This window comes from Lemur catta, chromosome 5, assembly GCF_020740605.2.
Source record: "Lemur catta isolate mLemCat1 chromosome 5, mLemCat1.pri, whole genome shotgun sequence".
Lineage (NCBI taxonomy): Eukaryota > Metazoa > Chordata > Mammalia > Primates > Lemuridae > Lemur > Lemur catta.
The window spans coordinates 101,040,776-101,057,517 of NC_059132.1; the positions used below are offsets into that span (position 1 = coordinate 101,040,776).

At 38.7% G+C, this 16,742-nt stretch overlaps 1 protein-coding gene across 4 annotated transcripts in view; it reads right to left on the reverse strand.

Moving 5' to 3' along the window:
• SNX25 (sorting nexin 25) overlaps nt 1-16,742 on the reverse strand; it is a 104,227-nt gene that overhangs the window by 42,217 nt on the left and 45,268 nt on the right. For all 4 annotated transcript variants that reach the window (XR_006735414.1, XM_045552391.1, XM_045552392.1 and 1 more), the window contains exon 6: nt 3,399-3,469. Coding sequence is in view for 3 of the 4 variants with exons in the window: in XM_045552391.1 (XP_045408347.1) it covers nt 3,399-3,469 (71 nt within the window). In the remaining variant the exon portion in view is untranslated. The remainder of the gene's footprint in view (nt 1-3,398; nt 3,470-16,742) is intronic.

Consider the following 16,742-nt stretch of genomic DNA (forward strand, 5'->3'; position numbering starts at 1 on the left):
AAAAAAAAAAATCCTAATGAAAATCATTTTGCTTATCAGCAAGTAGCACTGTGTTTGTGTATGTATTTATACATATTTGATATATTCTACAGTTCTCCTACAATTCTACTTGATATATTAAATTCCAAAACTGTTTAGCTATATTTAAAAAAAAAAAAGTTTAGTTACACTTGGGCAAGATTCACAATTTTACAAAATGAATAAAAAGGTAGAGCCTCCCAATCTATCATTCCCAAGTGTGTACTATTTATATATAGCAGTTTCCAGCCAACTCAAATCAACTTCATGTCCTTTGTTGTAGTCAGCTGAATGAACATTATTCTTGAATCACCTTAACTGTTCTTGATAACATTTCAGGATTCAGAACAGCAGAAAAGAAAGCATTAAAGGGAGCTGATATTCTGGGCTCACTCGCATCAAACTGCAGGGGAAATTTAGCATAAGTCCATCACTACTAGTTTTTACACTTAGCCAGCTTATTTCAATAGACCATTTCTCAACTACTCCAGCTGTTCTCTGTAGTCTAGTTGTAAATAAAAAGCTAGAAGTTGGGTACTAAAACGCAAATACATCAATGGCTCTGTATCATCTATAGCACTCTCATGATTCATCCTTTTTCTCTTTAAAAACTTAAGCCTCTATTTTGTTCTCTAGAGCACTCCCCAAGGCAACTTGGACTTGTGTCCCCGCTGCAGTCCTCAAACTTTAAAGAGTTTATTCAAGCACAAATTCTGACCTTTTTGATTATTTTAGGTAGACAGAAACTAGTACTTAGAATAAATCGAATACTTCAGCTATAATTAAAATTCAACCAGAATACTCCACGTTAAGAATAACTTCTTGCCACTTAATTTGTCCTTATATATATAACATGAGCGCACATTCTCATGTTAAAATTTCATGTTAAATACTTAACATGTAAGAGCTAACCTTGGCAGTTTAACATTGCAGAAAGCAGGAAGACTGAACTCCTCTGGAGCACCGTTCTACGCAGACACAGAGGGTGGTGAAGATAATCACTGCTAAGTGTAACCTTAGAGAAGTAATGAAACCAGTCTCCCATGGTTGCTGTCCCAAGGCAAAATGGTTCCAAGGCCCCAAGTATGCTTAGTTTGTTGCCTTCCCTCAATGCTTGAATAGTGGGAAGCCACGATCCCCAAGACAGTTGTGAAGACAGCTTAGATGGAAAACAGAGACATGAGAGAAACAAGTGTCACAGAGAATGTCTAGTAACATACTGCTATGGGCTGAATTGTGTCCTTCTCCACACCCCCAAAATAAATTCGTATGTTGAAGTTCTCACCCATAGTACCTCAGAATGTGACCTTACTTGGAGATAAGGTCTCTGTAGAGGTTAGTTATCAAGATAAAATGAGGTCATTAGCATGGGCCCTAATCCAATAGGACTGGCGTCCTTCTAAGAATAGGAAACACAGACACAAAGGAAAGACAGGTGCAAAGGAAAGAAGTGAAGACACAGGGAGAAGGCAGCCATCTGCAAGCCAAAGAGAGGCCAGGAGCAGACCCTTCCCTCACAGCCCTCAGAAGGAACCACCTCTGCCAACACCTTCATTGTTGGAGGCTCTTCCAGCCTCCACAACTGTGAGAAAGTAAATTTCTGTTGGTTTGGCCACCTGATGTGTGGTACTATAGAATGGCAGCTCAAGCAAACTAATAGAGTAACAAAATAAGAAAGGTGTTTTTCTGCTTAAACTCATACCAACAAGGAGGGGCACTAAAAAAAGACAATGGTGGCAAGAAGACATCACTCTCTAGTAGTCTCTGAAGTATCTGTCAAACGGTCTGAAAGTGAAGCATCTTCTCTGCAAGAACAGTGAGCAAAAGGAGAGGAACAGAGTCCGTACTCTTGTAGGAATTCATCAGATCAAGTCTCCTCAGCTCAAAAGCCTGTAACGATGTCCTTCCTCATTGAGAGTGAAAGCCAAAGCCCCCCAGCACCAGTAAGGCCCTTTGTGGCTGGGCTCCCAGCCACCTCTGGGCTCATGTTTGGCTTCGCTCCACTGACTGAGCCCTTTCTTCTGCCACATCAGCTTCCTCAAACACTGCAAGCTTTTGCCTTAGGGTTTTGCAGCTCCCCTTCCCCAGATACCCTCAGGCTCCCAGATCACTGCTCAGAGGTCTCCATTTAGTGGAGATCTTCCCCAGCTCTCTATGTGAATGCAAAATTAGCCTCCCTTCAAGCAGAACCCCACCACCTCTTCCCTTTCCCTATCCACTCTGTTTTACTCCAAGCACACATCGTCTGAAATATTGTGTATTTCATTTATTTATTGTCTGGTTGCCTCCCAGCCTCCTTTAGGGACACAGAATGCAGAGATTTTGTTTACTACTGTACAATTATCACCTAGTGGGGGCTCGGTAAACACTGCTGAATGACCATATTTGTACAGTCTTCCTTACTGGGCTGAAATTAAGAATTAGTCTCTCTTCATTGTCCACCTTCACTTGCTTTATACTGTGCCTACCTTCTGTCAGTGACTCAGGGAGATAAAAATCTCCAGCCTGAGCTTCCTTTTGCCGCTGTATGCTAATGAGAAGCCTGGAAGCCTGTCTTGGCCCAACTATTCCCTCTTCTTTTAGCCCTCTGCTCCCCGACAGGCACTCGGGCAGGTCTGGAGAGTCTTGTGGGAAGTCTGCTCTACAAGGTGAAAGTAGTTGTTTGTTGCCTCTCACCTGTGAATCAAGACCTGCTCTGCCTAGATTTTAACATGTTCTCTAACTTCATTTATGTGAGGGGGAATGTTTTACTATCAGGCAAACTATAGGGAGTTGAGAGCTATCCTCATACCTTAATTATTCCTTAGTGTCAAGCCTGGGTAAAAATCTTACTTCATTTGAAGAGAAACAAACAGAAAAAAAAAAGACTTTTTTTTTTTTTTTTAATCTACAACACAAGAGTGGAAAGTGGAAAAAAAAACTACAATAATCCAAATGCTTAAGAAAAGGAAAAGATTAAGTAAATTATGAAACACTGGAGTCATTGAAATGATTATAATTTTTCAAGATAGAAATATTAATGAATATTAAAATTAAATTTCAACATAAGAAAAAATCATGTAATCATGTTTAATTTAAAAACAGAACAGAAACACTATATATCCAGTGATTTTAACCTTCTAAAAATTATGTCTACATGAATAAAGTTTATAAGGGAATACAGAAATACAAAGGTTTTTGTTAGGATGAAATCATATTTACTTTCTCTAATGCTATTATATTATTTTAATAATTTAATATTTTAATAAACTTGAAATATTTAAATGTAAGCCAAAAGAATGCTCATATTGCCAAAAATCAGATAGGAGAGAGAAGGGGGATGGTGGACAGACCTAGAGCCATTAATGATGTGTCACTGAGGAAAACAAACTGGTTCTTACCCTTGTGCCTCTTCATTTGGGGAAAGCTGCTAATTGTAGTCGCTTGGATTATTTCCACTACAATTTGATACCTGATTTTTAAAAAGAGAGAAAGAGAAAAGATTTAACAGGAAGAAAAACTATTCGCAGAGACACCATTATTTTATTTATTCATTTTCTTAGAGACAGGGTCTCGCTCTGTTGTCCAGGCTGGAATGCCGTGTGTCATGACATAGCTCACTGCATCCTCGAACTTCTGGACTTAAGGCCAGTGGTCCCCAACCTTTTTGGCACCAGGGACTGGTTTCAAGGAAGACAATTTTTCTATGGATGGGAGGGAGAGAATGGTTTCAGGATGATTCAAGTGCACTACATTTATTGTGCACTTTATTTCTACTATTATTACATTGTAATATATAATGAAATAACTATACAACTCACCATAATGTAGAATCTAATGCCACTGCTGATCTGACAGGAGGCAGAGCTCAGGCAGTGATGTGAGCAATGGGGAGCTGCTGTAAATATAGAAGAAGGTTCGCTCACCCGCCCACCGCTCACCTCCTGCTGTGAGGCCCAGTTCCTAACAGGACAAGGACCAGTACTGGTCCATGGCCCGGGGGTTGAGGACTGCAGCTTTAGACTGTTCTTATACTAAATAAATGTAACACAGGAGCTGTGAATCCTTACCAAGTCTCACTGAAACAATCCATCATGGATCGAGCACCTATAACAGGCCGGGTACTGCACCACATGCTAGTCATTTCTGAGGCCCTCATGTAAAAATCACATACCCACTTGCCCCCACTCTACTCCCCATAACAGAAGTATTACTACCTACCCCTCACCGAGGGTAGAAACTCTGAGGTTCTGCTTAACTCCTCCCTCTCCTCCATACTCCTAGCCAAGCAGGGCCTATTGATTCTACCACCTAAATCTGCACTGTCCAATAAGGTGGCCACGAGTGCTTTGTAGTTATTTAAAGTTATTAAATTAAAAGTTTAGTTACTTTTCAATCACACTTGCTACATTTCACATGCTCAACAATCACATGTGGCTTGTGGACCATACTGGACAGTCCAAACAGAAAGAACATTTCATCACTTCAGAAAGTTCTATTGGATGGTGCTGTCATAAATGGATCTCAAAGCTGTCCTCTCCCCTGCAGCTCCACTACCCCTGCCTGAGTGCAGTCCCTCATTACTTCTCACTTATAAGTCGCTCCAGACCAGAATCAGAATATCTGCAGAGGGACTCTGGCATCAATTTCTTTAAAGCTCCCCAGTAATTGCAACGTACAGTGAGAGCTGAGAACCATTAGATTAGAGCACCAGGTAAATGAATGTGTGACAGGGGAGAACTCTGAGTCAAAAAATAAACAAAATTTTATATTTTAAGTGCTGAGTACAACCCTGGATTGTGGCTATTTTGAGCATATTCAGTTGGGTTTTATAAATCCAAATTTTCTTAGGGGTTATTCAACAGTTAGTAAGTGTTGCCCTAACCAAACTGATGCACCCCGAGTGTTTCTTAGCCCTTAATTAAACCTACTTAATTGTATCTGCCAGTAATAAAGCTATTTAACATTAATTTTTAACTTTGAACACAAACTTTGCAGCATTCTAAAATTTAATTTCGCTGGCTTTTAGAGCACAAAATAACATACGTTCTTTTGCTTTTCAACTAAAATTCAGGAGACACAAATTCATCACAGCCATAGCTATTTCATGGACTCCTCACAAATTCATATCTTTTTTATTTCTTCACTTGTGTAATATAAATATCCATCCTAACTCACCATCTCAATGGGTATGCTGTCAGGAGTAGTGTCGGTGTGTCACCCAAAGATGGTGGCAGATGCTGTTGGTTGCACACCCAACGTCCAGTCTCCTTTCCTTCCTTACTAACCCACAGTTTTATCAGGGAAAGCGACATTCAGCTAAAAAGGCTAACCTTTCCCCCAGCAGTTAGGGTTGGTCATGTGACACCATTCTAGCCTGGGAGATACAGGCAGAAATGGCTGGGTGGGGATTACAGGAAAGCTTTCTAAAAGTAAACTCCACAGCAAACCCTTTCAACCTTTTGTCCTTGCCCATCCCTCATTTTTCTGCATAAAACAAGGACGCAACTGGATGAAGGTACAGCAGCCACCTTGCCATCAGGAGATAAAAGCCACAGGCTAACAAAGATGCAGTAAGACAGGAGGAGTTTAGGGCTCCAGTGACTTCATGAATCATCGCAACAGCCCCCATCTGTCTATCTCAGGACACGTTGTTGCAGGAGGAAAATAAACTCATAACTTATTTAATTCACTGTATGTCAAGCTCTCTCATGGCCAAATGCCACTCCAACTGACAGAGAGTTCTTTAAGGACTCCATACACACAGAAGATAAACTCTAGGCTGCATATACACTCAGGCAATGTTTTCCAAACTGAAGTCTTGGTAGCACATTAACGATCAATAAACTTTTTGCTGGAACTGCCTTCATTCCTCCAAATAATGGCAAATCACAAAAATAGCTCATTACATGAGTAATTCTGTTAGTTACTAAATGGATGAGGAAATCAGCTTATAAACAGTATACAAAAACCTGGAACCATCGAAGCCCAAGTCCTTAATTTACCCTGGGGACTGGTTCTACTAGTGAACAGCATGGACCTTTCACACAACTCCAGCAAGTGTTCCCAAACATCCCCTTACACTGCCATCTGGATTAGATGTCCTGCAAACAGACATCCTCCACACAGCAATTCCAATCTCGAGAATTTATTATCAACTTAAGGATACAACTAACAGAAGCAAAAAAAAAGAAAAACAAAAACTATCATATACATATTTGTTGTAGCAATTTCTACAAAGCATGAAAATAATCTATGTGGTCAATAATTCTTTCATTAAATAAACATTTGTTAATCTTTTCTTGTTCACAGGAATGAATAATACCAATATGGTCCCTGCTTTCAGGAAGCTCTGAGAATATATCAGATTAAAGGGGAAGCACTCAGCCAATAGTATTTATGATCATAAAGATTACATGAAAATAGATTTTATGATGAACTAATTTTAAAAAAGCAAAATGGCATGTACATTTGTGATTGCAGGTATGTAACCATGTGGGTATATATGAACCAGGGCTACAAGGCAAAATGCAGGTGAAATAAAGGGCAGTTGTGTTGAAGTGGTAGAATTATGAGTCTTTTTTTTTTAACCAGTTTCCAGACTGTTTACCTACCTATCATGCCTATTCAAACTAACTTTACTTCCTCTTCTGCAGAGTAAGTTTTCTTTACCTCCCCATCTCTACACTATTACCATCATCTTTCTCAAGATGTTATCATCTTAGATATTCACCCTACCAGTAATGATCAGTCTCAAAGCCAATACATTGATTGGCTTTGAGCTTCAAAATAAGCTCCTTTCTTTCTGCCACCACCCTGTTTCAGGCCTCCTCCTTTCACACGTGGGACACTACAATGGCTAAACAGTCTAATTGTCTCCATGACTTTAATCCTTCCCTCTCCTAACCACCTTGAGCACCCTGTCAAAGCACCTTCCCACAAGACCACCTTCATCTCCTCTCTCCCTTGCTCAACACCTCTAGCCTGCCGTTCCCTCCACAGCTTGGCACTGGCTCTCTTATCCAACCCAGCTTCTTTTTCTCCTTCATTGACATGTGCACATAAGCCAGGCCAGTTTCTATATTGTCCTCTCTATGGTCTCTCTAGGCTCTTGCTCATGCTTTGTTTGCTTCTTGAAGGCAATCTTCCTACTTGTCCACCTAATTAGACCTTATAAAGCACCTTCATACCTGCCTTCACTGAAATCTTAAATTACTTCTGTTCTTTAATAGTGCCTTTTTATTGACTATTTTACATTGTTGTTTTAAAGAGTCACACTTCCACAAAGAATGCTGTGAACAAAGAAAATGGTGTGTCCAGTCATTTCAGGGCCTAATTCTCCTTTAAAAACTGGTGACATATTTTTGAGCCTACGGCAAAAGTGTGGCTTTCTCTATAATAAAGGTATGCTACTTTTTTTTCCCCAAGTAGATCAATAGCCTTTTAAAGATAGGAGTTGTGTCTTATATTTTCATACAGAACCTAGTTTGCCACTAAACATAAGGTAGGCACTCAATAAATATTAATAAGCTAAATTAACAAGAGTTAATATCACAAACACTTAGGTACCAATAATATTCTGAACAATTTGTTCTTTTGATATTTGTAATGATTCATGCTTTGGAACAAATGAATCATCAGTGGTACTGAAGAAAATACACACCATCTGAGTAAAGAGTTAAAAAATTTTAAATAAAACATTAAAATTATAATATAACACCAGCTAACAATTTTAGATTCCTTTCATTAAGTAACAAGTATCTGTTTAGGTACTTTAATTTACATTATCTCACTTAATCCTCATAACAAAGTGCTGTAATCATGTCATATTACAGAGGAGGAAATTGGAGTTCAGGCGGATTAAGAAATCTATACAAGGTCCCATTGCTTCTTAAGCATTAAGGCCAGAATTACAATCTAGGGCTGCCTGACTCTAAAGCTCATGCTCTAACCATTCTCCTGCTACTCTAAAATTCAATATAGGTTAATACTTACCTTGCCCAAGGCTTTTCAAAATACATAAGCATGGTCAATGGCAGATAATCCAGCCTTTCCAGGCATACTGCCTTCTACTTTCCTCTTGGATACTGTTTCTGCCAAATCAGACCACATGTCATACCCTAAACACACTCCAGTTCTTTCCTGACTCCCTTCTCCTCAATACTTCTGTTTTTTCTCCGTCTTATACACAATCACTCCTCATCCGCTGAAATCCTATTAACTCACTCAGTTCATGGCCATTCCTATCTGAAGCTTTCTTAGATTCCTCTGTTATAAAATGAAATATTTGCTCCTACCCACTTCTTTAGCTCTTCATACTCCACTTCTGGGCATTAGTATCTTGCTTCCTACTTAGCTATTTATATGCTGGAATGCAAACACTTTGATGGCAGGGGGCGGAATCTAAGGATCCACAGCCAGTTCATCGTCATATACACCAGACCCCTCACATAGTGCTTTGCACGTAGTAGGCATTTGAAGATGATTATTGAACTTGTTTAACTTACTTTCACTTGATACCAAGAGGAAATGATTGATTTTTTTCATTCTCATTTTTCTCTACAAAAACCACACGTGTATATACATGAACTACATCCCAATGCTGGCTATTCTTGAGGGCACAGGCTTCCCTGAACTCTGGGAAGCAATTCAGAGATATTGAGCACTCACTCAGCTTTCTTTCTCAGAGGAGGATATGGCCTTCCAGGTGCTGAGTTTGGTTCAAGAATCAGGAAGACTGATATTTGTGTGCATAGATTGTTAGCATATGTTTTCCCAAAATGATAATGTAAACTCAAGTACTAAGGAGAAGTAGTATAACAAGAATTCAGGCCAGGCACGGTGGTTCACACCTGTAATCCTAGCACTTTGGAGGCTAAGGCAGGACTTCTTGAGGCCAGGAGTTGGAGACCAGCCTGAGCAAGAGTAAGACCCCATCTCTACAAAAAATAGAAAAATTAACTGGGCCTGGTGGCGAGTGCCTGTAGTCCCAGATACTTGGGAGGCTTTGGCAGGAGGATGGCTTGAGCCCAGGAGTCTGAGGTTGCAGTGAACTATGGTGTTACCACTGCACTCTAGCCAGGGCCACAGAGTGAAACTCTGTCTCAAGAAAACAAAAACAAAACAAAACAAAACAAGAATTCAGCTGTTTTCCAAATGTGGCAAGATTCTACCTACAGTATCTTTTGTCCCAGGGACTAGGAAAAAGCCACACTAAGATAACTGCTACCACCTGCTCCTCTGAATTGCCACCCCACCTCTCTTTAGTGTTCACAATTGGCTAGAGTAAGTTTGTGTTTATGAACACTCCTCACCAATCTGAAACTCACCTGAAATGCTACACAGAACTTCAAAGTATATAATTACCTTAGAAATCTATAGATTTATTGCTCTCCTAGTCTCTATTGTTTAGAACAGCTTTGGAATTCAACTAGAATTGATTTCAAAGTTATTTGCATGCCAAATAAAAAAATCAGTCTCTTCATTTTCATTAGGCACATCTTATACAGATTTTTAAGAAATTATTGGAGTTTTCTGGGAATGCACATGGTGGAATTTCTTGGGAGAGTCAAAGGCCGGACAAATATTTACCATTTTAGCCCAATCAACCTAAGCCCACCAGGATCACTGTAGTTCAAGAAAATCAGGTTTGCTGACCCATGCAGTGAGCGAGTCACCACAAACTGGAGGAACTGGAGGGTGTCTCCACAAAGGAAAAGATAAAGCTACTATGGGATTCCAGGGAAAAGTGGAGTTCAGAAGAAATTTAAAGGAAGCAGCATTTTGATAGACTCAAAAGAGGATTTTGTAAAGGGGTCAATTTTGGGTGGATCCAAGGTCCCATTTCCTTGAAAACTATAAAGTTAAGATAGATATGTTGAGTCCAGAAACCCCTTATGTGCAGCTCTGCATGGGGGTTGTAAATAAAAGCTGCTTCTGTGTATCAAACTGACTTAGATCCTCCAGGCAAGAGTAGGCTGTGTCATTCTTACTGACATAATTTCACACAGCAAAGTTTCTGATAGTCTAAGATTGTAGAGAACGAAGTTTCTCAGTGACTAAGAAAGCTCAAAGAAAGGGATCATTATGACATTTTAAAGCCATAGTGTGGATAGCTTGTACTTGGGAGAAATATTGTTTCCTGTTAACTTTGTAGCTGGCTTTAATGTCTGTTACACCAGCCTAATAAATGGCTGGGCAGATTTTACTGTCTCAGTCTGAGCCAATTTTTTCTTTCTCTAAAATAACAAATGTTCATTGAAGAAAATGAGAAAATACACACAGCACAACATTTGAAGTTAACCACTATTAACATTTGGAATATCTTTATAAACTTTTTTCTATGCAAATATTGTATTTTTTATTTATAAGACTGGCTATACATACTGTTTTAGAGCTTTTTTATTGATCAATTTAGCTAATATCTTCCAATATAATTAAATATTCTAATATTACACCATTGCCAATACCTGGTAATCTATTGTATAAATGCACCAACTTTTTTTTTTTAACTAAATCTCTCTTGTTAGACATTTTGGTTATTTCAAGCTTTTTTCTATTTTAAATAACATTGCAAGAAACATTCTTGGAGAAATCTTTCTATACATTCATGATTATTTCCTTAAGATAAATTATTATGAGCAATAAATGGGTGAAAAAGAATGCATATTTTCACATTATAAAATTGTGTTACAGAAAGATAATCATTTATACCCCTACCTGTAGAACATGAGGTTCCATTTTCCCACACCGTTGCCAACACTGTCATCAAATGCTTAATCACCAATATTAATCACCACCAATATTATGAACAAAGAAAAGTATTCCTTTTTAGTGTTTATGTCTTTGAGTACTACTGAGGATATATAACAAGAGGATTCTGAGCTACCTTTTGATAAGGTATGTTTAGTGACATTAAGCAGGGAGTGTCAGAAGCACAAATGGGGGAAATGTTTTAGGTTAGGACTTGGAGGAATGAGAGGCTCTTTCAGCTAAAGGAGCTTTTAAAACTGTTTTCCATCTTTCTAGCGTGCCAGAGGTGGCTGATTCCACAGAAAGACTAAGACATGCTTCCGAATGTTTTTCTACTCATAGCAAACATATTAAATGATATTTGAACAGAACACGGGGGTAACCAGCCATCCCAGACCCTCCCCAGCCATCCCCAAGGGCTGAGGAAACCATCTCCACACATTTATAGGCTGAGTCACACCAGGTAGGCAGTTCTGGACCACAGCAGCCTGAGGTGAGGTGTCCTGAACTTAGGTAAACACTCCCCCCACCCACACACACACCCTTTCTCTCTTTCTCTCTCACACTCCCCTCTCTTTCTTTCTCTGCCTCTCTATTCACACACACACAGAAAATAATCTGGAGATATATTCTAAGTATAGTTTTTATGTTTATGATAAGTGACACTTTTCTTAATCTTGTTTATCTATATTTTTTATCTTCCTAAAATAACCAAATGTTACCACATTCATTTTCTAGTTCCCAAAGCTACAGAAATTACATGTTACAGAAACAACCAAAGTTATATCACTCTCAGCTAGCTGGTGCCCTTTAGTTAACCTCAAAAAAAAACCCAAATTTTTTCTCTTTGCTATCTAGTTTCTACCAGTATTCCTGATATTTTTTGTCAGCTATTATTATCATTATAAAGTATTTATAGATATATAACCACTGCTAGGTTTCATTCCTGATTCTCACATTAAGCATTTTTGTTCAGAATGTTTACCAAGTATCATCTTTAGTTGCCTAGGTTTTAAATTCTATATTGAAAATGTCCTAATGACTTTCCTATACATTTCGAGTAAAGTTTTTCTGAAATAAAATATTGTGTTGCCTCATTGCATCCATTAATCCTATTCAAGTCAGGATCTGAGAATTTATTTGCCTTCTTCTGACAATTGCTATTTTTTTTAGCTCTTCCTGGGAGCTTAGCATGACCTGAAAACTGTGTTAATGCGTTACATGCATGATGTCATTTAATTATCACAACAATCCTATGAAATAGAAAGCATTTTCTCCAATTCACAGTTAAAGTTGAGGATCAGAGTTTAAATGACTTGCCCAAGATCATGCAGCTTGCAAGCAGCAAAGCAAAAATGCAAACCTGTTCTATTAAGTCGAGGTCAATCTGACTCTTGAGTCCAAGTTCTTGGCCAGGGTCTACTTTAGATGCTTGACTGATCACCACAGGTTGACTTCTTGTGTTGCTAAGCCTCATCTATCTCTAGAACAACTGCACTTCTATCTAGTGCAGTGTCATCAAAAGAGAAAGCATGTGTGGTTACCACTTAGTGCTGCACTGAAGCCAGTTCACAAGGCTTGTGTAGGCTCATGAGACCTGGCTGTTAAGTTTTTAAGAATCAAGCTGGGTACGGTAGCTCATGCCTGTAATCCTAGCACTTTGAGAGAGTGAGGCAGGAGGATTGCTTGAGGCCAGTAGTTCGAGAGCAGCCTGAGCAAGAGTGAGACCCTGTCTCTGCTAAAACAGAAAAACTTAGCTGGGCATGGTGGCTCATGCCTGTAGTCCCAGCTACTTGGAAGGTTGAGGAAGGAGGATCACTTAAGCCCAAGAGTTCAAGGTTGCAGTGAGCTATGAAGAGGCCAGTGCACTCCACTCCAGCCTGGGTGACAGAGTGAGACCCTGTCTCAAAAATAAATAAAGAAAGAAATATAAAAATTTTTAGGAATTAAGCTCATTAAAAATTAAATTATACAAACTTATAATTAAGTATATTTTTGAAAAGGTAATAAGTACTCAAAGCTCATCATTTCCTAATAATTTTATTGATTTTATCATTACATATGCTCATGAGGTTATTTACATCTATGATATCAATATTCTGGAAATACCATATGTACATATAATGGTGTGCTATTGCAAATTTCTTCCCAACTCCATGTCCATGATATCATGCTGGTGGCTTTAAAGCGGCCATGGCTGAATATTAACACTAGAGAAATCGGCAAATGCTACAAGTCAGGGTTTCTTACCCGCCCAAAAGCCAGCTGTTAAAAATTAGCAGCATACCACTTTTTACTACCATTCCTTTAACAGACATTAGCAATTGCAAAATTCTCTTCTGCTGAGTAAGAACTTAGTACCACCTTTCCTCCCCTCAAGGAAAAGAGCATTACTCACTCCCCAACTCTTAATGCTCCATTCCAAATATAAGAAGCCCCATCCCTGGCCTCTCTCAACCCCTTACTCATTCCTCCTTAGTGAAGGAGGAGGTTGTTAACCTGATCACAGAGAAGGAGAAATTGGGCATGTGAAGCTCAGGCTTTCTTTTCTCTGTTCTCTTAAGGGCATGTATTCTCTGCCTCCACGGGCAACCAGCAGATGGACTCTGGACCTACCAGGGAGAAGGGGTGGGAGGGGGACACAGGAGCAAGGAAGCTATTCTGGTCCAGCATAGCTGGGCAGGAAAGACTGTCTAATCCTGAGATTCTGTTTTAGAAAGCAGGCTGCTTGCACATATAAACTGCATTCTCCATTATCTGTTAAAAATAAGAGTGACATTTGGTCTTCGTTGGCCTTATTCCTCAGCTCTAAAATGGTTCGGACCTCAGGGGGAGAAGAGCATTGCTATTTATTGAGCCTCCTCAAACCCCAAAACTTAACACTGTACTCTAGCCAGCCACTAGCAACTGACTAGTGTTCATAATACAATTAAGTCTGCTTGCAATCCTTGGTTTAATGACTATAACAACAACAGTAGCAGCTAACAATTGGAAATGTGCCAGATCTTGGGCCAAGGGCTTTATATAAACTGACTTGTCCCAACAGTCACTCATAAAGCAGATACATTTATCCACAGTGCTGGTATTGCTCCAATTATAAGCACATAATTAATTTTTTAATTTCAGAGAGATCATGAACCTCTTGACACCAAAATTTCCCCTTCTTATATCAAATTTTACATTGCTGCCAATACTCAATTATCTTTCTTCCTAAATAAAAATAATGTGTGTTCTCTGATATGTTTTAACTCCCACCTCTGTGCCCTTTGCTATTTCTTGGGCACCAACAAAAGGAGCTATATATTTCTGAAGTCAATGTACTTTTATTTCTCATAAGACTGAAAGATCTTTCAGAACATTTTTCATAAGCAGCCACATATTTTATCAAGTTTTTCTTTAAAACTAAATTTACATTCATTTATTCTTTCTACAAAAATTTGCCAGGATTCTCTTGGTTTTATATTTGATGGTTTTTCATCTCCTTGTCCACCCACACTCATCTTTTTCTTAGCAGTTAATGTGTGCTTATTGATTTCTGACACACTGCATTAGTTTGTCTTGAGGTATGCTTGGTTTCTTCTCTCATGTTCCTCTACGACATAATCCTATTTTACTGCTCATGACTCACAATATATTTTCAGAATCAGTGTTCAAAACACAGAACACTTAAATAACTTAAGTTCTTCTTCACAGAAGCATGCAATGTTAAGAATTTTAATATTTTAATATATTATCTTCATGTGCAAATGTATCTAAAATAATTCAGAGATAAAAATCCATTCCTTTAATATCTAAAGAAAAAATACTTAGCAAACTCCATCAGTAACCCACTCCATTGTTAATTATAATCTCTTAAATTCATCCATTCATTATGCCCATTTCCTCTAGTTTTACTCTAGTAAAGCAGAAAATACTACCTCAATCTCAGTATGTACTAGATAAAAGGAGATAAAAGGTTTTCTTTTCTTCTCCAAGCTAAATAATCCTTCATCTTTTCAATTTTAAACTTTCCAGCCATTATTAAAATTTCCTCCCTACTATTTTCAGATTCTCCATTTTGCTGTTTAAATAAGGGATCAGAAATAAACAAATCCAGAACTGAAAAATCTAATAAAGATTGGACTGGCAGTAAATAAGATTATGGCAGTGCTAGTCTGCTCTGATTTTCTTTATCACTACTTGTTTATCTGGCAGTATATCACTGTCTTAATAACAGATGACAATACTTCTGATGATATTGTTCTCTGCCCAAAGGATTGGTGCCAGTCAAGACTCACAAACAGAAGAGAGTTATCTCCACAACTTTAGGAAACCCCAGAAAGTTGGAGCCCGGTGTCACTACTGTTTTCTGCCAACCTGGTAAGCAAGCCACCCAGCTTTAAATACAGGATTTGAAGTCAGGCAGACCTGAGTTCAAATCCCAGCTATGTTACTTATTAGCTCTGTGATCCTGGGCAAATAACTTTGCTCTCTTCGATCATAAAAGGGAATAATAATATCTAATTCACATGCTTGTTATAATGATCAAGTAAGATGATTATAAAGAATCCAACATTGTGCTTAATACACAGTAGATGTTCAACAAATGGTACCTTGAAACACACATGGAAAGTTTTCCCTTCTTAAGCATTTGCTTGGCATCTCTTTAATCTTGGTGTCCACTCTAGGAAAGTTGTATTTTTCTAATGCTTATGTGGAAAGTAGAGCTATTCTGTCTCACTAAACTATACAACATATAGTATGGTAGCAAAAATGGCCATTTGCCTGTCCCATATCCATTCTTCTTTCTTCCTTAGTAACAGAATTCTCGATTTTTCAACTGGGTCTAAAGTTGCCCAGAATAAGATTCCCTATTATATTTCAAGTGTTCTGACCAATAAAATATGAGCAGAAATATCATATAGTAGTATCCAGAAACTTCCTAAAAGACAGCCAGTGCATGACCTTTGCCACCTTCTATTGTTGCCTTCTCCCTGCCTCCTGGAATTAGGATATGATGAATGGCGGCACTCTAGAATCCATCCTGGACCCTAAGGACTCTGGAACATACCCAGAGAATGGCAGAGCAGCAAGCTAGAAGGAGCCTGGGTCCTTAAGAAGGGTGGAGCCCCCATCCCAGTCCTGGACTGCCTACCTTACTATTCAGCCTTAAAAAAGGAGGAAATCCTGCCATTAGAGACAATATGGATGAACCTGGAGGACACTGTGCTAAACGAAATAAGCCAGACACAGAAAGACAACTACTGCATGATCTCACTTACATGTGTAATCTAAAAAAGGCAAACTCATAAAAGCAGAGACAATGGTGGTTACCAGGGGCTGAAGGGGTGGGGGTGGCGAGATGCTGGTCAAAGGCTCAGTTAATGGAGGAGGAATAAGTTCTGGGGATCCAATGCACAGCATGGTGACTATAGTTAGCAACACTGTATTGTATACTTGAAATTTGCTAAGAGTTGATCTTAAGTGTTCTCACCACAAAAAAACAATGGCAACTACATGAGGTGATGGATATGTTCATCAGCTTGATTGTGGTAATCATCTCACAATATATACATATATCAAAAATCACATTGTATACCTTAAATAGATATAATTTTTATTTGTCAAGTATACCTCAATAAATCTAGGGGAAAAACCACTATACTTTGGATAAGTCATCATTATTTGGGTGAAAGGGTCCTGTAACTTTCATTTGAATCAAATCTTAACAAATAAGTACCTCCAATCTACTCATGGGGTTAAACCAGTGGCTCTCAATCAGGGGAGACTTTTTCCCCTGGGAACATTTGACAATGTCTGGAAATATGTTTGGTCGTCACACCTGTATGGGTACTACTGGCATCCAGTGGGCCCAGGCCAGGATCCTACTAAACACTGCACAATAAATAGACCAACAATAAAAAATTATCTAGCCCAAAATGCCAATTTCACCAAGGTTGAAAAACTTTAGGTTAAAAATGCCTCTCATGAAGGTCAGTGATAAAATTCCCTTT